The sequence below is a fragment of the Glycine max genome, chromosome 9 (genome assembly GCF_000004515.6).
Source record: "Glycine max cultivar Williams 82 chromosome 9, Glycine_max_v4.0, whole genome shotgun sequence".
NCBI lineage: Eukaryota > Viridiplantae > Streptophyta > Magnoliopsida > Fabales > Fabaceae > Glycine > Glycine max.
The window spans coordinates 41,996,389-42,018,113 of record NC_038245.2 but is presented as its reverse complement, the minus strand read 5'-3'; the positions used below and the strand labels follow the sequence as shown (position 1 = coordinate 42,018,113).

Sequence of the window (21,725 nt, the reverse complement as noted above, 5' to 3'; positions counted from 1 at the left end):
CATTCGGCCAAGTATGAGTTCATTCTCAAGTCCTGTTTTATTAGTCAAGAAGAAAGACAAGAGCTGGAGGATGTGTGTAGACTACAGGGCCTTGAATAAAGCTACCATACCAGATAAGTACCCAATCCCTATAGTTGATGAGTTGTTAGATGAACTATATGGAGCTACTATGTTCTCTAAAATTGATCTAAAATCTGGATATCATCAAATTAGAGTGCATGAGGATGACATCCCTAAAACGGCATTTAGAACACATAACGGCCACTATGAATATTTAGTAATGCCTTTTGGACTAATGAATGCCCCAGCTACCTTCCAAGCCACCATGAATAACATTTTTCGGCCTTATTTGAGAAAGTTTGTCTTGGTATTCTTTGATGATATTCTGATTTACAGTAGAGATATCGAGGAACACCAAATGCATTTGAGGGTGGTTTTGTCTGTTTTAGTTGAGTATTGTTTTGTGGCAAATCAAGCAAAGTGTAGGTTTGGTTGTGCTCAAATTGATTATCTTGGCCATGTCATTTCTGGAGAAGGTGTGGCAGTGGACCCTGAAAAGGTGAAGTGTATTCTTGCATGGCCCACACCAAAGAATGTGAAGGGGGTACGTGGTTTTTTGGGTCTCACAGGGTATTATAGAAAGTTTATCCAGGATTATGGTAAAATAGCAAAACCTCTCACCGAATTGACTAAGAAAGACAATTTTTCTTGGGGAATAAAAGCTGTCAAGGCCTTTGAGGAGATGAAGAGGATCATGACTTCTCCCCCCGTGCTAATCCTTCCAAATTTTGATTTACCTTTTGAAGTTGAGTGTGATGTGGCTGGCAGAGGTATAGGTGTTGTTCTGATGCAGCAGAGACGACCTATTGCTTTCTTCAGTAAAGCTTTATCTGATGGGAATCTGGCAAAATCTGTCTATGAGAAGGAATTGATGGCCCTTGTGCTTTGTATTCAGCACTGGGGACATTATTTATTGGGAGAGAATTTATTGTACACACAGATCATAAAAGCTTGAAGCATTTTTTACAACAGAGAGTTTCATCTCCAGATCAGCAGTGTTGGTTGGCCAAACTACTAGGCTATCAATTTGAAGTTAAATACAAGCCGGGCTTAGAGAATAGAGCTGCTGATGCTCTGTCCAGATGTCATGGTGAGGTAGAAATGAATTCTATTATTTCTTTTCCCTTGTGGGCTGATAGACAGAAAATTTTGGATGAAATAACTAATGACCCGTACATTCAAAAGTTACTGAAAGAAGTGCAGGAGTCTCCTAATGTTAGACTTAGGTTTCAGGTGAAACATGGAGTTTTACTTTATCATGGCAGGTTGGTGATCTCCCCCGAATCACCCTCTATTCCTTGGTTATTGGAAGAATTTCATAGTACTCCTGCTGGAGGGCACTCAGGTTTTCTGAGAACATACCGAAGACTGGCAGATTCCTTATATTGGGTGGGGATGCAGAGGAGTGTAAGGGATTATGTTAGATCTTGTGATGTTTGTCAGAGACAAAAATATAGTGCTACTACTCCTGGTGGTTTGTTACAGCCTCTACCTATTCCTAATGGGGTGTGGGAGGATTTGTCCTTAGACTTTATCACTGGGTTGCCTAAGTCAAAGGGTTATGCGGCTGTGTTAGTGGTTGTGGATAGACTATCTAAGTATAGTCATTTTGTTTTACTCAAACATCCATATACTACTAAGTCAATTGCTGAGCTCTTCGTGAAAGAAGTGGTGAGACTTCATGGAATTCCAAGTTCTATAATCAGTGATAGAGATCCTTTATTTGTGAGTCATTTTTGGATGGAGCTGTTCAAGTTACAGGGTACTAAGCTGAAAATGAGTTCAGCATATCATCCGGAAACAGATGGTCAAACAGAGGTGGTTAACAGGTGTCTGGAAAGTTATCTACGATGCTTTGCTTCTGATCATCCAAAGACTTGGTCATTGTGGGTCCCTTGGGCTGAGTTTTGGTACAACACTACCTTTCATGTGTCTATTGGGAAGACTCCGTTCGAGGTGGTATATGGGAGACAACCTCCTGCATTGTTGAGATTTTTGTCTAATGAGACTAAGGTGGCTACTGTGGCATTGGAGTTGAGTGAAAGAGATGAGGCCTTGAATCAACTCAAACTCCACTTGCTCAAAGCTCAGGAACAAATGACAAGGTATGCTAACAAGAAGAGGAGGGACTTGTGTTTTGAAGTTGGAGAATGGGTCTTTCTGAAACTTAGACCCCATAGACAACAATCAGTGGTAAAAAGAATTCATCAGAAACTCGCTGCAAGATTCTATAGACCTTTCCAGGTGGCGGATAAGGTTGGCGAAGTAGCTTACAAGTTGAAACTTCCATCAGCATCCAGAATTCATCCAGTTTTTCATGTGTCATTACTTAAGCGAGCTATTGGGAACTATCAGGTACAGGGAGAGTTACCCAAAGATTTGGAAGTGACTGAGGAGACTGATGTGTACCCAGACAAGGTGTTGGGTTCAAGAGTCATAATACAAGGGGGTAATGAGGTTCAGCAGACCTTGATACAATGGAAAAATAAAGCTCTAGAGGATGTGACATGGGAGGATAATGAAGTCTTACGTGGCCAGTTTCCAGAATTTTGCCTTGAGGACAAGGCATTGTCTAAGGAGGTGGGAGTTGATAGAAATGTGATTAGTGAAGTGGGGCCTAGGCCAAGGGTGTGGAGAGTTTATACTAGGAAAAAGACAAAAGGAATGAAAGATGATGACGTGGCTGTGAACGTATGAGAGTGACTATAGATAGCTATTGCTGAAAGGGAATAAAGAGGAGGGAATTCAGTTAGGACTTGGTGGGGTCACCTCTAGGTGATTTGGGAGCACTGCGTGCTTGGAAATTGGTTGTTACTACCAGTTTGTTATTCTTTCTTTCTGCTCTTATCTTCCTGCAATTGTGTATCTCACAGCAATACCATTACAGTTTCATTACTTATATTACACTGTTATATCCATTTTATCACTATTTCTGTGCATTAAGACCCATCACACTCTCTACCTGATTTGCCATTATGATTTGTTGGCAAATCAAGGTCCCACTCCCTATCTGATTTGTTGTCAATGACAAATCAAGGTCCCACTCCCTACCTGATTTGCCATCATGATTTATTGCTTGCATCAATTGTTTGAATAAGATTGGCTCATACGTGCATAGAATGCTTGTGTTTTAGACTAAAAAATTGTGTTGTCAAAGGAAAATCATGCAAGTCCGGTTCCTCTCCCTATCTGATTTGCGATCATGATTTGTTGTTTGTATCAATTGCTTAAAGATGAAAGGCAATACAAAAAAAAAAAAAAAAAAGAGCAAACAGCAGCTCATCAGCTGGGTCCGAGGGCATTGAATATCTCACCAAAGGAAAAAAAAAATTGATAGACTCCCAAATCCTTTATTTCACTTCCAGAGAGTATGATATACAACAATAAATAAATATAATGTGATATAATATAATAAAATACTAAAATTGGTGGATGTAGTAAATCCTACTTCACATTTAGAGAGTGAAAGAGATAAAAGAAAAAAATATATAATATGTGATATAATACGAAAAAAAATCATAAATAATTGGAAACTACTGCTCATTTTCAACAAATTTAACATGGAAGAAACGTTCCTTCTCAATTTATCCGTTTAAAGTAGAGCACGTCCCTACCTGATTTTCCCTGTAGTTTGTATGATTTGTCTAAACTATGAATTGAAGATGAAAGGCGCCGAGCAATACAAAAAACATTTATTTTATGTTTGATTTTGAAATATAGTCATTCAATAGTATAGAAGAAATATTTGAAGATCAAACACAGAACAATACTTAACTTTACATTGTCCTCTCCATAATCCATAACAAATATTGCCCAGTAAAAAATGTATTATAATAAATTGGTTTAAATATGTTTGCCTCTGATAAAATTTAAATTTTATATCTGGACCTAATAATTTTTTTTTCTTGACTTTTGATGCTTATATTTTTTTTTTCATTTTGTATTTTATCCCTACAGTTATATTGATTCTAATAACTTGAGAAGTCATTATTGATGAAAAACATATAGGTCATTCCTTATCTTGTTTCTTGGTTCTAAATTGGGTTCCTAATATTTAAAGCTATAAAATGTCCCCTTATTTATTTAATTCATGATAAATTAGTTATTTTAAAAAATTAATCATTTTTTTAAATTTTGAACATAATTTTAAATCTTCTTTTATGGATTTAAGATATACATGAATCTTATTTTATTAAATTTACTTACACAAAAATTATAAGAACTAATTAATATTTTTAAAAAATGTCATAAATATAACAAAAATTATGTAAAAAATGAATCACATGAATAATACAAAAAGAATATAATATTAAATTTTTAGGTTTTGGGTTGACGATGAAACCATATATTTTCACATTAAATAGCATTCCCGCTGTGTAGCTATAAATACCCAAATGCATCTCTATTTCCTAGTATCAAGCAAATTAAGAATAATTCAGAAATGTTACTGCAAACATTAGCTATCCCTACAATACTCCTTGTGATATTCATATGGGTGGTACAACCAAAGCAACGTCATGGGAAGATTGCACCAGGTCCCAAGGCGTTGCCAATTATTGGTAACCTCCACATGCTAGGGAAACTCCCGCACCGCACCCTTCAAACCTTTGCAAGAAAATATGGACCCATAATGTCCTTGAAGCTAGGGCAAGTCCAAGCCATAGTGGTTTCCTCCCCTGAAACCGCTGAACTATTCCTCAAGACCCATGACACTGTTTTTGCAAGCAGGCCAAAGATTCAAGCCTCTGAATATCTCTCTCATGGCACCAAGGGCTTGGTGTTTTCCGAGTATAGCGCCTACTGGCGCAAAGTGAGGAAAGTGTGCACCCTTCAACTTCTCAGTGCTTCAAAAGTTGACATGTTTGCTCCTTTGAGGAGACAAGAATTGGGAGTGTTAGTGAAGTCACTGAGAAATTCAGCGGCATCACGTGAAGTTGTGGACCTCAGTGAGGTGTTGGGGGAGCTTATGGAGAACATAGTGTATAAAATGGTATTGGGGCGTGCTAGGGATCATAGATTCGAATTGAAAGGACTTGTTCACCAGGTGATGAACTTGGTTGGAGCTTTCAATCTTGCAGATTACATGCCTTGGCTTGGTGCGTTTGATCCTCAGGTATCAAATTCAATTATACATATGTGCATGGCAATTAATTTATTAACTTCTTACTTCTTATATAGCATCTATTTGCTGGATCTTAATAATTTGGGAGACCAAATTAAACTTTTACCATGAAAGTTATTATACGATTATTTCAGTATAATCAATACTTAATTTTTTGCTGCTGTTATTTATTTGGACTAAATGTTTTATTAAACTAGATTTTGATCCATGTAATGTACAAAGCCAAAGATAAACGCACAAAAATAGAATTTGGTGTAATCCTTGTGTTAAAAAATAATATACGAGAATGTTTAAGAATGGGAGATAAATTTTTATAATATTATGTACATATGTATTAATTGTTACATTAGTATTGATGTACTAATTAAGATTTAAAATAAAAGAAAAGAAAACTGATAACATATATAGGATATACTTTGTATATGTGGTCCAGAATATTCACGATAAGATTTTTTGGTGAGTACAATTCATGAATGAGATGACTTGTACAATAGCATACTTTCCAACAACGTAACTCAACACACACACACACATTACATTAATATTGATGTACTAATTAAGATTTAAAATAAAAGAAAAGAAAACTGATATCATAGGATATACTTTGTATGGTCCAGAATTCACGTTGAGATTTTTTGGTGAGTACAATTCATGAGATGACTTGTACAATAGCATACTTTCCAACAACGTAACTCAACACACACACACACCTTACATTAATATTGATGTACTAATTAAGATTTAAAATAAAAGAAAAGAAAACTGATACCATAGGATATACTTTGTATGGTCCAGAATTCACGTTGAGATTTTTTGGTGAGTACAATTCATGAGATGACTTGTACAATAGCATACTTTTCACCTACACACACACATCAATTTACATTCAAATTTTTATTTTATTATTTTTATTTTATTTTATTTATCATATTGCTTTGCCTAATTTTTTCCAGTTATCATATTTTTTCGTCACATCACTTATCATAATTTTAGGAATCCAAAATATATTTTAATCTTTTATTAGCAAAATATTGTATTAACAAGAAAAGAACTAGCTACAAAAACACAAGAAATATGACATTCCAAAAAAAAAAAAAACGTTCAAATATGAATTTAGTACTCATAAGTTAGTATTTTTTAAATTTTGAAATTTGTAAATTTTCTTGTTCATTTTCAATTTTCAATTGTTTTAAATTTGTTTTTTAAGTTCTTATAAGATTTTTTTTATTGAACTTTAATCTAAATAAATTTATATTTTTTAAATTTTAATCCCTAAAGCACGGACTTACATAAGCTAGAAATTGAAATCTTAAATAATTAATTAAATTAAAAATATACAAACATATAAGGATTACATGAAATTAAATGAAAAAAAAACTTATAGGAGACAATTTTTTAAAATAATACAACCTTATATTGATTAAAAATAAAATAAAAACACAAAGTACTTTGGAGATTAAATTCATATTAAAAAAAAAACCATCAAGTAGTACCTAAAGAAACCCCGGCCCACCCATGACAACCACGCAAACCTAACAGAAAAAGAAAACACGATCAAAATTAGGAGCCCGAAGAAAAACAACACAGTCATACAAAAAAGTTCTCTCACGCATCATAATCAAGTCAATGTTGCAGAAGAATGGTGCATGAACACGTATCTCCTATATATTCGATACCTAGAGATCGAGATGATAGAGATAGAAGAGAGAAGAAGTGTATATGATGTATTGAGATATGGGAAGTAAATTAATATTTTTTATATTATCATGTACATATTATATTATATTTGATGTATTGAGAAGTAATTTTTTAAAAATAAAAAATAAAAAGTGATATCATATTGGTTGCTCGCTTGGTCCACGATTGATGGTGCCTGACAGCTTGAACTAGCATGCTATATACCTCTTAACACAGCTAAAAAAATTTGTTGGCTCTTAATATATATAGCCCGAACAGGTTGAACCAACCGAAATTAATACCTTTAAGTACAAAGTATGATTTGTCCAAGAGGATATACATGAATATTTATACAGTGTTCTTAGCTAGAAAAGAAAAAAAAAATTATAGTGTATTTAGTTATTTAGTGTCAAACACCATTTTCCTTTTGCACAATCATATTGGTACATACATGTCATGTATTTATAAAATCCATGTTACATTAATTTGTTGATACATATTGAATTTTACATTTTATTATATCTTCAACTGCAAACATTGCCTCGCCAGGGAATAACAAGACGATTGAAGAAAGCAAGTAAGGAAATTGACCAATTCTTGGAGCAAATTATCCAAGACCACGAACATAATCAATATGATAATTATAAAGTGCAAAAAGCTCCACACAATAACAAGGACTTTGTGGACATATTGCTATCACTTATGAATCAACCCATCGATCTTCAGGGCCATCAAAATGTCATTGATAGAACTAACATCAAGGCTATTATATTAGATATGATTATGGCGGCATTTGACACGTCATCCACAACGGTTGAGTGGGCCATGTCAGAACTCTTGAGGCATCAAAGTGTGATGAAGAGACTTCAAGATGAGCTAGAAAATGTAGTGGGGATGAACAGACACGTGGAGGAAATTGACTTAGAAAAACTGGCTTACTTGAATATGGTGGTGAAGGAGACGCTACGATTACACCCGGTTGCACCGTTGCTCGTACCTCGTGAGAGTCGAGAAGATGTTACTATTGATGGTTATTTCATAAAGAAAAAATCAAGGATCATAGTAAATGCATGGGCAATAGGGAGAGATCCTAAAGTTTGGCATAATCCTTTGATGTTTGATCCAAAGAGATTTGAGAATTGCAATGTTGACATTCGTGGAAGTGACTTTCGAGTTATACCATTTGGTTCCGGTCGAAGAGGTTGCCCCGGGATTCATATGGGTCTAACTACTGTTAAGCTTGTTCTAGCTCAATTGGTGCATTGTTTTAATTGGGTGCTTCCATTGGACATGTCTCCTGATGAGTTAGACATGAATGAGATATTTGGACTCACAACGCCAAGAAGTAAGCATTTGCTAGCTACACCAGTTTATCGACTAGTTGATTAAGTTAAGAGATCGAGGTTAATAATGCGCAGTAAGGTTTATTTACATATATTTGTAGTTTGTTTAAATTTCAATGAGTCATGTGAAATTAAAATTAACAATTTTTCTATTTGTTTTTAATCAAATGCTTTTATCTAATTTACCTTTGAATGATACCTCTACAAGCTAAGTTTTGAAGAGATGGGAGGATTCGGTCTAGAGATGAGGTACATTTTCATTTTTCAGCTTCCATGCAACAACCTTCACATAAAATTATATGTAAAAAATGACGACCAAATTTGTAATGTTAAAATAGATTATTGATGCTTGATATAGTCGCCAAATGCTAAGACAGCAAACTCTCTTGTCTTTTGTAACAGAAAATTGAGCTCACATGATATCCCATGTATCATAAAAAAATATATGATATCCCATGCGAAGACGTCAGCAAAGAACTGATGATTGCAAATCAAGACTATTTTTAATTTAACATTTCCACCTCCAAAGTCTTGGTTTCATTACCAATCTCTTTCTTGTGGTCCCACGAGTAAAAATTCAATATCGTACATATATAATAAATAAATACTATTTTTGTCATTTTTTTTCTTGTATCCCATTTACACGTACGCACTTTTTTTTTTGTCAATTGTTTTTCTTTTTCCTAGCATCATCATTATTCAATATAAAATATCGACTAGTTCCTATATAAATAACTAAAGCCTGCTCTATTTTCCATCAAAAAACGACAAAAAAGGTTATATACTTGCTCAAAAAGTATGCGTTCTAATAAGGATTTTGTCGACATACTACTGTCACTGATGCAACAACCAATTGCTAGAACTAATATCAAAGCTATTATGCGTTGGATATGATTTCAGGAGCATTTCACAACATCGGGTGTGGTGTAATAATTGAGTAGGCTATGACAGAACTCTTAAGGCACCCAATGCCAGTATCCTATTTGAACCAAGAGAAACTGATTCTTTTTCTTTTTTACAATTATATCTTATTTATGTAAATCACCAATGAACACAGCATTCAATTTAACATTCCCAAATCCAAATTAAGTCTTGAATTCATTTAACAAATTAATCTCCTCTTGTGGATCACGTACGGTTAAGAACTCAAGGTCTTACAAATATAAATAATATTCTTTTTGTCATTTTTTTCTTGTAGCCTTTTACACCTTTTTTTCATTATTTATTTTTCTCTCTCTTTTCTATCGCTTCATGCTATCATCTCTTACATCATTTTTCAAATATATAAATACCCTATGTGTGTATAAATACACAAACTGTTCTCTATTTTCCATCAAGCAAACTATAAAAAAATGTTGCTTGAAACATTTACTATCCCTGCAGCACTCCTTGTGATATTCATTTTGATTCTATCCTATGCCCTTTTCCATCCAAACCAACCTCAAGACGATGATAAGGCACATCCACCAGGTCCTAAGCCCCTCCCAATTATTGGTAACCTTCACATGCTTGGAAAACTCCCACATCGTTCCCTTCAAGCCCTAGCCAAAAAATATGGACCCATAATGTCCATCAAGTTAGGTCAAGTCCCAACCATTGTAGTTTCCTCACCTGAAACTGCTGAGCTATTCCTTAAGACCCACGACACTGTCTTTGCTAGCAGGCCAAAAACTCAAGCATCGGAATACATGTCTTATGGCACCAAGGGTCTTGTGTTTTCTGAGTATGGACCCTATTGGCGCAACATGAGAAAGTTCTGCACCACACAACTTCTAAGTGCATCTAAAGTTGACATGTTTGCCCCTCTGAGGAGAGAGGAGTTAGGACTATTTGTGAAGTCTCTTGAAAAAGCTGCTTCTTCGCGTGATGTTGTGAACATCAGCGAGCAGGTTGGAGAGCTTATGTCGAATATTGTCTATAAAATGATACTTGGCCGTAATAAGGACGATCGATTCGACCTAAAGGGGCTCACTCATGAGGCTCTACATTTGAGTGGAGTGTTCAATATGGCAGATTATGTACCTTGGGCACGTGCCTTTGATCTTCAGGTATGAACTTCCAACTACATGATGTGGTGTCAGATATATCTGCACTTATTTGATAGTTATTTATTACAAACTTATTTGATGCCTCTTATTTCTCTTTTATCTCTTTTTTCCTATCTATCATATTATATCACTTGTTATATCTAACTTTTTGTTTCTTCTCTCGAGATGTTCATATAGCATGAGTGTCCATAATACTTATCCAAACCCCTTATATAATATTCCTCTCGATCTCTGTTGTTACTTCTTATAGACATAAATAATTGTATCAATAAAAATTGAACTTTTAATCAATAAGGTATTTAGTTTTGATTCAGCCATAACAACTAAAGGCAAAAGGCTAAAAGGTTGCTACCCACCCCAGTGCTTCCTGATCTATCACAATACATTTTAAAACTTGTACTCTGAACTTTTAATGCCCACGTGGGCCCAATTTTTGCAGATTATCTCAAGTTTTTTTTTCTTTTCCAAAAGTTAGTTTTTGGAAAACTTCTAATTGCAAAAAAAGTAATAATGACACTTATTATGGCGTAAACACTCATTTGTTTGTATCACAATCTTCTTGTTACGTCATTACATCTACTAAGTGGTAGTAACATACACTTTTCTAAGATTGATATTTATTTAAAATTATAAAATCACAACAGAGAATTATTTGAATTATTAAATAATAAATGAGATTCAAAATATTTATAATTTTAATATATTATAATCAATAATAAAAAATATATTGGATAGAGTGTTATTGGATGGAATGTTATTAACATTTCTCTTTCATCTAGTCTAGAAGAGCAATGGATGGTCAATGATATTTTTTTGAAGAAAAATATTTAATCATGCTGTTTATTATTATTTTTGTTTATGACCTTTAACTGTTTAAATTTGATTATGCTAGTGTATATATTTGACTTGGATTATCCATTAGTCAAATTTGGTATGCCATTTGGGAAGAGTGTGATATAATATATACCGAGCTACCAACTACAAAGTTTATTATTATTATATATGTCAATCATTTCCAAAATCTATATAACAGGGATTAAAAAGAAAATTCAAGAAAAGTAAAAAGGCGTTTGACCAAGTGCTTGAGCAAACCATCAAAGACCATGAGGATCCTACCGATAGCGACAAGAAAAGTGTGCACAACTCTGAGGACTTTGTAGCCATACTACTATCACTTATGCATCAACCAATGGATCAGCACGAGCAGAAACATGTCATTGATAGAACTAATGTTAAGGCTATTATATTGGATATGATTGGAGGATCATTTGACACATCTACCAGTGCAATTGAGTGGGCTATGACAGAACTCTTAAGGCACCCAAGGGTTATGAAGACACTTCAAGATGAGTTAAATAGTGTAGTGGGGATAAATAAGAAGGTGGAAGAGTCTGATTTGGCGAAGTTACCTTATTTGAATATGGTTGTGAAAGAAACCTTAAGGTTGTATCCGGTCGTACCATTGTTAGTGCCTCGCGAGTCCCTAGAAAATATCACTATTAATGGATATTACATTGAGAAGAAGTCAAGAATTTTAATCAATGCATGGGCAATAGGACGAGACCCTAAAGTTTGGTGCAATAATGCTGAGATGTTTTATCCAGAGAGATTTATGAATAACAATGTGGATATTAGAGGACATGACTTTCAACTTATACCATTTGGTTCTGGTCGTAGAGGATGTCCTGGGATTCAATTGGGTCTAACTAGTGTTGGTCTTATTTTAGCTCAATTAGTGCATTGCTTCAATTGGGAGCTTCCATTGGGCATATCTCCTGATGACTTAGACATGACGGAGAAATTTGGCATCACAATACCAAGATGTAAACCCTTGCTAGCTATACCAACTTATCGCCTATTGAATAAAGCTTAACAAAAGGTTTCGAACTATATATATTTATAGTGGCAAGTTATTTTGGTTTTATAAAAAATCTGATATGGATTGATGATGTGTGCCTTGAGCTTCTTCGTTGCAGGAATAAGATCAGACCTAAGAGATTAGGATATTGACCTTTGATGCTAATGTAAGAGTCGCTGTAATGATATGATTGTAAATATGTATTAATTGATGTTGATTTTATTACAAATAGTGGTTTATAATGGGTCATATCTGCTTATGTATGTGTATTCTACAATTTTGTTTTCGTTTGAGTAAATCACGTACCCTTGGCTGCTCATCGATTTCAACGCATGCATATCCAACATAAAAGTAAACTTCTTCCCAATCGGAATATGTAATACAGTACTAGAAAAAATTGATATACAGACTCAATTTAGAGACGGAACAATTTTTTTGTATTTTAGAGACATTATTGAGAGAAGAAAGTGTCCGCCTCTATATCTTGTAAACATAATCAGAGACTGATCTTTGAGACGAAATTTACCCAACGAAATCCGTCTGTATTAATTTCATTAGTTTTAAAATGCTCACATATTAAATTTTTACTTTAAAATTTTATCAATTATTTTTTAATTTTATAAATGTGTTAGATATGTATATAATTTATATATATATATATATATATATATATATATATATATAAAATAATTATGATTATTAATATATGTTCAAATAATTTTACATTGGGACATGTCTTATAAAATTTTAATCTATACAAATACATTATAAAAAAAGCGTAAACAAAAATATTTACACTATTAATATATTTTAATTAAATTTTATATTTTTTTTAAAAAAATAAAAATTAAATATTTTCCAGAAAAAGGTATTTTACTCTTTAATAATTGGGTGTCTATTCGAAAGTATATTTTTTTAATATATATGTACTATTGGGCTAGTGTTTAAAAGTTCGTTTTCGATAATTGGATTCAATTCATATTTTTTGACTGGCCGAAGAACCTGTATATACAAACATATGAGAGCAGTAGTGGAGTCGGAAATTTTATCCGTAGGAGAAATTAATTCTTCTAATCTAACATTTATTTTATCCTTAAATTAATGTAAGTAAAACTCTTTTAAAATCTAATACGTTAAAAATAGATTTTAATACATCTTAAAATAAGTGATATTTAAACTCAAAATAAGGTTTCATATTAAGTGGTGTTTCGATGTTTTAAATTGTTAATGGATCGTTAAATTTTTATTCTAGTTTTTTCATAAATAAATAATGAATAAAATATATTTTTAGTCCCTCTGAATTATATGAAATTTAAAATTGGTCGCTCTAAAATTTTTCGTCCCATATTAATCTCTCTAAATTTTTAAAATTTTATTGTTAATTCAATAGGTAAACTTTGTTAATTTAGTGAAATTATTTTATTAATTAAATTATTTATTACTCTTCTTAATTAAAAAAACATAAATGTTAGGGAGTAATATTTAAAGATGCCGGTTTATTATCAAAGTGCTATTAATTAACAACTGTAATATTAAATAAGATATATGGGTCTTTGATGAATCCCGATTAAAGGATTTTGTTTTAATAGCAGCCATTAAAAAAATATTACTGTATGTTATATCACAGTCACTCATTTTAATAATATTTATTCATAAAATTGAAGTAAAAATGTTACTTATTAAAAAGAATGATAAAGGAACAAGTCCAATATCATATCATGAATCAACACCAAGGGAACAACCAAGATCAAAAAGAGATACTTAGATCATAAGTAAATATCCGAAGGCCAGCCCACTTCCATTTCATATTATTAAAAGATAAAAAGTAAAAGCTATAGACTTGGTCGTATGCCAACATACATGAGAAACTCTAAACATGTAGAGAAGTAAATATGAAGAAGCCTCCAGAGAGAAGATCTAAAAAGTCAAAACCTCTGATTTGAAGATCTGAGTAGACCCATTGGGGTAAACTATTCCAAATCTAAATCACATGGAACACTGCTACACAACACGTGGATGAGGCTTTTTTTATTGTCGGTGGCATATTATCGAAGACCATAATTGGGAATAAAATCAATATATAAATACATTATTGATTTTACAATGACTCGGACAGAAACATCTAGATCCATCCTAATTCCTGCAATAAGAAGCTCACCAATCCTAAGCAGCCAAAATTAATTTGTTGATGAAATTTTTTCACTAAAATAACTTGCCACTTTAATTATAGGTTCCAAACCTTTTTAGGATCCGTCGGTTTGTATGGAAAGAGAAAAAAAAATTAGTGAATAATAAAATGAGGTGAGATTCATATTTTTATATTTTACTTTAATTCAAAATTTTCATTTCAATTAATTTTTATTTTAGGTCAAATAATTTATTTGATTTTTTATCTTTTATTTTTTTATTTTAGTTATTTATCTTTTAAAAAATTCATTTTGTAACTTTATCTTTCTAAAAAGGTTCAAAATAATCATTTTGTTAATTTGAAATTAACTCCATTAATGATATTTAAATACCAACAATTAAAGGCTGTCATAAAATGAAAAAAATAAGAAGGATTCAAAATACACTTTGTTGATAAATTAATTTCATCCTTCACAACTCTAATCCTTTTTTGGATCCAAAATCCTACAATTACATATGTAAATCATAAATCATAATCAAATTTGAGTGAACAACGTGATGGATCAGTGGATTTAGTGATCCTATTGGAGGTAATCTTGTTGTCGTGCACGACATGGAGGATACTACATGCACTGACGATGAGGGTAAAGGAGTAATCACGTCTGTTTAGGTATGTAATGAGCAAAATTTGTGACACTCTCATTGCCTTTTGAGATTTGCTTGGTGTAGAGAGGATCCAATTGGGAAAGATTGGAAAGCAAAATGATGAGGACAAATTTGATTATGGAAAGAGAGGAAGTTGATGAGGAAGGATAAGATGCTAAAAGTTTTGGCCTTTGAGAGAAGATTAATGATTCTAAAGAGGGAGAAAGAGCTATGACAGTTTAGGAATAATGGGATTTTTTATTTTGTGATGACTTTTAGCTATCAATATTTGAATATCATTAATGACGTTAACTTCAAACTCATAGAAGAATCATTTTGAACCAATTTTAAAAAATAAAGAACCAAAATGAACTTTTCCAAAGATAAATGAACCATTTGATCTTTATTTTATTATTTTCTACTCTACCAAACGGACCATTACTTACGCTTTGATAAATAAGCCATTTAGCTATCAATATTTGAATATCATTAATGACGTTAACTTTAAACGATAAAAGGACCATTTTGAACCAATTTAAAAAGATAAAGAACTAAAATGAATTTTTCCAAATATAAATGAACCATTTGATCTTCATTTTATTTTTTTCTACTCAATCGAAAGGACCCTTACTTACCTTTGATAAATAGGCGATAAGTTGGTATAGCTAGCAAGGGCTTGCTTCTTGGTAGTGAAAGGCCAAATCTCTCACTCATATCTAAGTCATCAGGAGACACACCAAATGGAAGCTCCCAATTGAAGCAATGCACTAATTGAGCCAAAACAAGGCCAAATGTGGTCAGACCCAATTGAATCCCAGGACATCCTCTTCGACCAGAACCAAATGGTAAAAGTTGAAAGTCATGTCCTCTAATGTCTACATTGCTATTCACAAACCTCTCTGGACAAAACATATCAGCATTATCTGACCAAACTTTAGGGTCTCGTCCAATGGCCCATGCATTGACTAAAATTCTTGTCTTCTTCTTTATGTGATAACCATTAATAGTAATATCTTCTAGGGACTCGCGAGGCAATAGCAAGGGTCCAGCCGGATATAACCTTAAGGTCTCCTTTACTACCATGTTCAAATAAGGCAACTTTGACAAGTCAGACTCCTCCACTAGTTTATCTTCCCCCACTACATTATTTAACTCTTCTTGAAGTTTCTTCATATCACTTGGGTTCCTTAAGAGTTCCGACATAGCCCATTCAACTGCAACAGTTGATGTGTCAAATGACCCTGCAATCATATCTAATATAATTGCCTTGATATTAGTTCTACCAATGACATATTTCTGCTCTTGCTGATTCACAGCTTGGTGCATATGTGATAGCAGTATGTCCACAAAATCTTCAGAGTGCACACTATTCTTGTTGCTTGCAGAAGGATCTTCATGGTCTTTTATGATTTGTTCAAACACTTCGTCAAATGCCTTACTCATTTTCTTCATTTTTCCTTTTAGTCCCTGTTGTAGATTTTCTAAATGATTAAGTGGCATATATAGTAGTAATAAACTTCACACAAATGTACAATCCAAGTCAAAAAATCCAACAATATTTACTATGCTTCATGTGTTAATATAGCCTAACCACTCACGGTTTTGTATCCAAAGGGGATAATTCTTTTTCAATATTAACAAATGGCGGTAGATTTTTTTTAAAAAATTACGGGTAAGTTAATCACGACTTTGCAAACATTCAATACTACTTTTCAAGAATTGCTTAATCAATTTTATTACTTAAGGGACTATATATTTAGAAGGGAAAGTAACACTTTGATGAAAGGTATAAGAAGGGATTAAATAAGATCATGTAGTTGAAGCTCACACCTGAAGATCCAAGAAGCCTGTCCAAGGAACATAATCTGCAATATTGAACACTCCAGCCAAACGCAGAACCTCACGAGCAAGCCCCTTTAGGTCGAATCTATCATCCTTACTGCGGCCAAGTATCATTCTACACACAATATTCGATATAAGCTCCCCAACCTGTTCACTCAGATTCACAACATCACGTGAGGCTGCTGCTTTTTCGAGTGACTTCACAAATACTCCTAACTCCTCCCTCCTCAATGGAGCGAACATCTCGACCTTTGATGCACTCAGAAGTTGTGTGGTGCACAACTTTTTCACGTTACGCCAATAGGGTCCATACTCAGAGAACGCTAGGCCCTTACTTCCATAAGACATGTATTCTGAAGCTAGAGTTTTTGGCCTGCTAGCAAAGATAGTGTCATGGGTTTTGAGGAATAGCTCTGCAGTTTCAGGGGAGGAAACTACAACGGTTGGGACTTGTCCCAACTTTATGAACATTATGGGTCCATAATTTTTGGCAAGGGCTTGAAGGGAGCGATGGGGGAGTTTCCCCAGCATGTGAAGGTTACCAATAATTGGGAGGGGTTTAGGACCTGGTGGATTTGTTCTTTCATCTTGAAGATGGAACAAGACAGAGGATAGAATCAAAATGAGTATTGCAAGGAGTACTGCAGGGATGGCCAATGTTTCTGATAACATTTCTTATCGTTTGCTTGATGGAAAATGAGAATGGTTTGGGTCTTATACACCAATATGGCATTTATATAATGATGCAAGAGATTTTTTCTTTTAACAATATAAAGTATATGTTTGATGGGTGTCTCAGAATAACTTTATAAAAAATAGGATACTTCCCACCAAGCAAAATTTTATGAAGGACAGAAAAAATTAAACCTCCATCCGTTGAGAATATACGAGTTAATAGTAGCCACATGATCCACACTGGGGGTTGAGATAAGGACAGAAAAGATAATTAAATAAAAGTTCGTTTTCGATAATTGGATTCAATTCATATTTTTTGACTGGCCGAAGAACCTGTACATACAAACATATGAGAGCAGTAGTGGAGTCGGAAGTGTATTTTTCTTTTATTATTTGAATGAAATTAATTCTTTTTTTTTTTATTTTATCCGTAGGAGAAATTAATTCTTCTAATCTAACATTTATTTTATCCTTAAATTAATGTAAGTAAAACTCTTTTAAAATCTAATACGTTAAAAATAGATTTTCATACATCTTAAAATAAGTGATATTTAAACTCAAAATAAGGTTTCATATTAAGTGGTGCTTTCGATGTTTTAAATTGTTAATGGATCGTTAAATTTTTATTCTAGTTTTTTCATAAATAAATAATGAGTAAAATATATTTTTAGTCCCTCTAAATTTTTAAAATGTTATTGTTAATTCAATATGTAAACTTTGTTAATTTAGTGAAATTATTTTATTAATTAAATTATTTATTACTCTTCTTAATTAAAAAAACATAAATGTTAGGGAGTAATATTTAAAGATGCCGGTTTATTATCAAAGTGCTATTAATTAACAACTGTAATATTAAATGAGATATATGGGTCTTTGATGAATCCCGATTAAAGGATTTTGTTTTAATAGCAGCCATTAAAAAAATATTACTGTATGTTATATCACAGTCACTCATTTTAATAATATTTATTCATAAAATTGAATTAAAAATGTCACTTATTAAAAGAATGATAAAGGAACAAGTCCAATATCATATCATGAATCAACACCAAGGGAACAACCAAGATCAAAAAGAGATACTCAGACCATAAGTAAATATCCGAAGGCCGGCCCACTTCCATTTCATATTATTAAAAGATAAAAAGTAAAAGCTATAGACTTGGTCGTATGCCAACATACATGAGAAACTCTAAACATGTAGAGAAGTAAATATGAAGAAGCCTCCAGAGAGAAGATCTAAAAAGTCAAAACCTCTGATTTGAAGATCTGAGTAGAATCAATATATAAATACATTATTGATTTTACAATGACTCAGACATAAACATCTAGATCCATCCTAATTCCTGCAATAAGAAGCTCACCAATCCTAAGCAGGCAATTTAAAAAGATAAAGAACTAAAATGAATTTTTCTAAAGATAAATGAACCATTTGATCTTTATTTTATTTTTTTCTACTCAATCGAAAGGACCCTTAGTTAAGCTTTGATAAATAGGCGATAAGTTGGTATAGCTAGCAAGGGCTTGCTTCTTGGTAGTGAAAGGCCAAATATCTCACTCATATCTAAGTCATCAGGAGACACACCAAATGGAAGCTCCCAATTGAAACAATGCACTAATTGAGCCAAAACAAGGCCAAATGTGGTCAGACCCAATTGAATCCCAGGACATCCTCTTCGACCAGAACCAAATGGTAAAAGTTGAAAGTCATGTCCTCTAATGTCTACATTGCTATTCACAAACCTCTCTGGACAAAACATATCAGCATTATCTGACCAAACTTTAGGGTCTCGTCCAATGGCCCATGCATTGACTAAAATTCTTGTCTTCTTCTTTATGTGATAACCATTAATAGTAATATCTTCTAGGGACTCGCGAGGCACTAGCAAGGGTCCAGCCGGATATAACCTTAAGGTCTCCTTTACTACCATGTTCAAATAAGGCAACTTTGACAAGTCAGACTCCTCCACTAGTTTATTTTCCCCCACTACATTATTTAACTCTTCTTGAAGTTTCTTCATATCACTTGGGTTCCTTAAGAGTTCCGACATAGCCCATTCAACTGCAACAGCTGATGTGTCAAATGACCCTGCAATCATATCTAATATAATTGCCTTGATATTAGTTCTACCAATGACATATTTCTGCTCTTGCTGATTCACAGCTTGGTGCATATGTGATAGCAGTATGTCCACAAAATCTTCAGAGTGCACACTATTCTTGTTGCTTGCAGAAGGATCTTCATGGTCTTTTATGATTTGTTCAAACACTTCGTCAAATGCCTTACTCATTTTCTTCATTTTTCCTTTTAGTCCCTGTTGTAGATTTTCTAAATGATTAAGTGGCATATATAGTAGTAATAAACTTCACACAAATGTACAATCCAAGTCAAAAAATCCAACAATATTTACTATGCTTCATGTGTTAATATAGCCTAACCACTTACGGTTTTTTATCCAAAGGGGACAATTCTTTTTCAATATTAACAAATGGCGGTAGATTTTTAAAAAAAATACCCATTAAGGGGTAAGTTAATCACGAGTTTGCAAACATTCAATACTATTTTACAAGAAGTGCTTAATCAATTTTATTACTTAAGGGACTATATATTTAGAAGGGAAAGTAGCACTTTGATGAAAGGTATAAGAAGGGATTAAATAAGATCATGTAGTTGAAGCTCATACCTGAAGATCCAAGAAGCCTGTCCAAGGAACATAATCTGCAATATTGAACACTCCAGTCAAACGCAGAACCTCACGAGCAAGCCCCTTTAGGTCGAATCTATCATCCTTACTGCGGCCAAGTATCATTCTACACACAATATTCGATATAAGCTCCCCAACCTGTTCACTCAGATTCACAACATCACGTGAGGCTGCTGCTTTTTCGAGTGACTTCACAAATACTCCTAACTCCTCCCTCCTCAATGGAGCGAACATCTCGACCTTTGATGCACTCAGAAGTTGTGTGGTGCACAACTTTTTCACGTTACGCCAATAGGGTCCATACTCAGAGAACGCTAGGCCCTTACTTCCATAAGACATGTATTCTGAAGCTAGAGTTTTTGGCCTGCTAGCAAAGATAGTGTCATGGGTTTTGAGGAATAGCTCTGCAGTTTCAGGGGAGGAAACTACAACGGTTGGGACTTGTCCCAACTTTATGAACATTATGGGTCCATAATTTTTGGCAAGGGCTTGAAGGGAACGATGTGGGAGTTTCCCCAGCATGTGAAGGTTACCAATAATTGGGAGGGGTTTAGGACCTGGTGGATTTGTTCTTTCATCTTGAAGATGGAACAAGACAGAGGATAGAATCAAAATGAGTATTACAAGGAGTACTGCAGGGATCGCCAATGTTTCTGATAACATTTCTTATCGTTTGCTTGATGGAAAATGAGAATGGTTTGGGTCTTATACACGAATATGGCATTTATATAATGATGTCAGAGATTTTTTCTTTTAACAATATAGAGTATATGTTTGTTGGGTGTCTCAGAATAACTTCCTCTAAAAAGGATACTTCCCACCAAGCAAAATTTTATGAAGGACGGAAAAAATTAAACCTCCATCCGTTGAGAATATACGAGTTTAATAGTAGCCACATGATCCACACTGGGGGTTCAGATAAGGACAGAAAAGATAATTAAATAAACATTCCTTCTTATCTATAATCTTATCTGAAAGTAATTTTTTAATTTTTATAATTTATATTTTAATTTTTTTTAATCTTTATAATTTAAGAGTAATCTTTTTAATTTTTATAATTTGTATTTTAATTCTTTTTTAATCTAAAATAATTTTTTAGTTTTTATAATTTATATTTTAATTATTTTTTAATTATTATTATAAAAAAACATATAAAAATAATTAGTTTCAAATTAATTATAAATTATCAATTATTTTTTATTATAAATTATCTTGTGATTTATTAGTTAGAAATTATTTGTTATTATTTTTATAGTTAATTAAAATGAATAATATTACTCATATTTTATAATAAAAATTAAAAAAAAATTAAAATATAAAGTATAAAAATTAAAAATATCATTTTCAAACTGTAAAAACTAAAAAAAAATTAAAAATATAAATTATAAAGACTAAAAAATATCATATTCAAGTTACATAAACTACAAAAGAATTAAAATTTAAATTATAAAAAATAAAAAATCACTTTAAAATTATAAAAACTAAAAGATATAATTAATAAAACTATAAACAACAAACAAATAAGTAATTAAATCTTAAATAAAAGATTGAGTTGTTAACCGTGGTCCACAAGAGTAAGATTGTTAAATGAAATCAATACTTTGGAGGTGGGAATTAAAAAATTAA

General features: G+C 32.8%; 2 protein-coding genes across 2 annotated transcripts; one reads left to right on the top strand and one right to left on the bottom strand.

Moving 5' to 3' along the window:
• Nucleotides 1-4,361: 4,361 nt before the first annotated feature.
• Nucleotides 4,362-12,357, top strand: LOC100782715 (uncharacterized). The gene is made up of 4 exons (XM_003534126.5): nucleotides 4,362-5,173; nucleotides 7,409-8,239; nucleotides 9,660-10,250; nucleotides 11,284-12,357. Exons 1-4 carry the CDS (start codon nucleotides 4,502-4,504, stop codon nucleotides 12,121-12,123), a joined length of 2,934 nt encoding a protein of 977 aa, XP_003534174.2. The 5' UTR covers nucleotides 4,362-4,501; the 3' UTR covers nucleotides 12,124-12,357.
• A 3,096-nt stretch (nucleotides 12,358-15,453) lies between these two features.
• LOC100782181 (cytochrome P450 CYP736A12) lies at nucleotides 15,454-20,955 on the bottom strand. Its single transcript, XM_014762257.3, has 4 exons — nucleotides 20,079-20,955; nucleotides 18,887-19,709; nucleotides 16,711-17,300; nucleotides 15,454-16,347 (listed from the first exon to the last, which is right to left on the bottom strand). Exons 1-4 carry the CDS (start codon nucleotides 20,760-20,762, stop codon nucleotides 15,508-15,510), a joined length of 2,937 nt encoding a protein of 978 aa, XP_014617743.1. The 5' UTR covers nucleotides 20,763-20,955; the 3' UTR covers nucleotides 15,454-15,507.
• Nucleotides 20,956-21,725: the final 770 nt, after the last annotated feature.

Bases quoted from the DNA above. Each gene is read 5' to 3' on its own strand.
- LOC100782715 (XM_003534126.5), top strand. From the start codon at position 4,502: ATGTTACTGCAAACATTAGCTATCCCTACAATACTCCTTGTGATATTC. The intron at 8,240-9,659 runs GTTGATTAAGTT...GACGATGATAAG, and splicing joins CTACACCAGTTTATCGACTA to GCACATCCACCAGGTCCTAA. The intron at 10,251-11,283 runs GTATGAACTTCC...TCTATATAACAG, and splicing joins CACGTGCCTTTGATCTTCAG to GGATTAAAAAGAAAATTCAA.
- LOC100782181 (XM_014762257.3), bottom strand. From the start codon at position 20,762: ATGTTATCAGAAACATTGGCGATCCCTGCAGTACTCCTTGTAATACTC. The intron at 17,301-18,886 runs TTATCAAAGCTT...AAGATGAAAGAA, and splicing joins TATACCAACTTATCGCCTAT to CAAATCCACCAGGTCCTAAA. The intron at 16,348-16,710 runs GTGTGAGCTTCA...AATCTACAACAG, and splicing joins CAGGCTTCTTGGATCTTCAG to GGACTAAAAGGAAAAATGAA.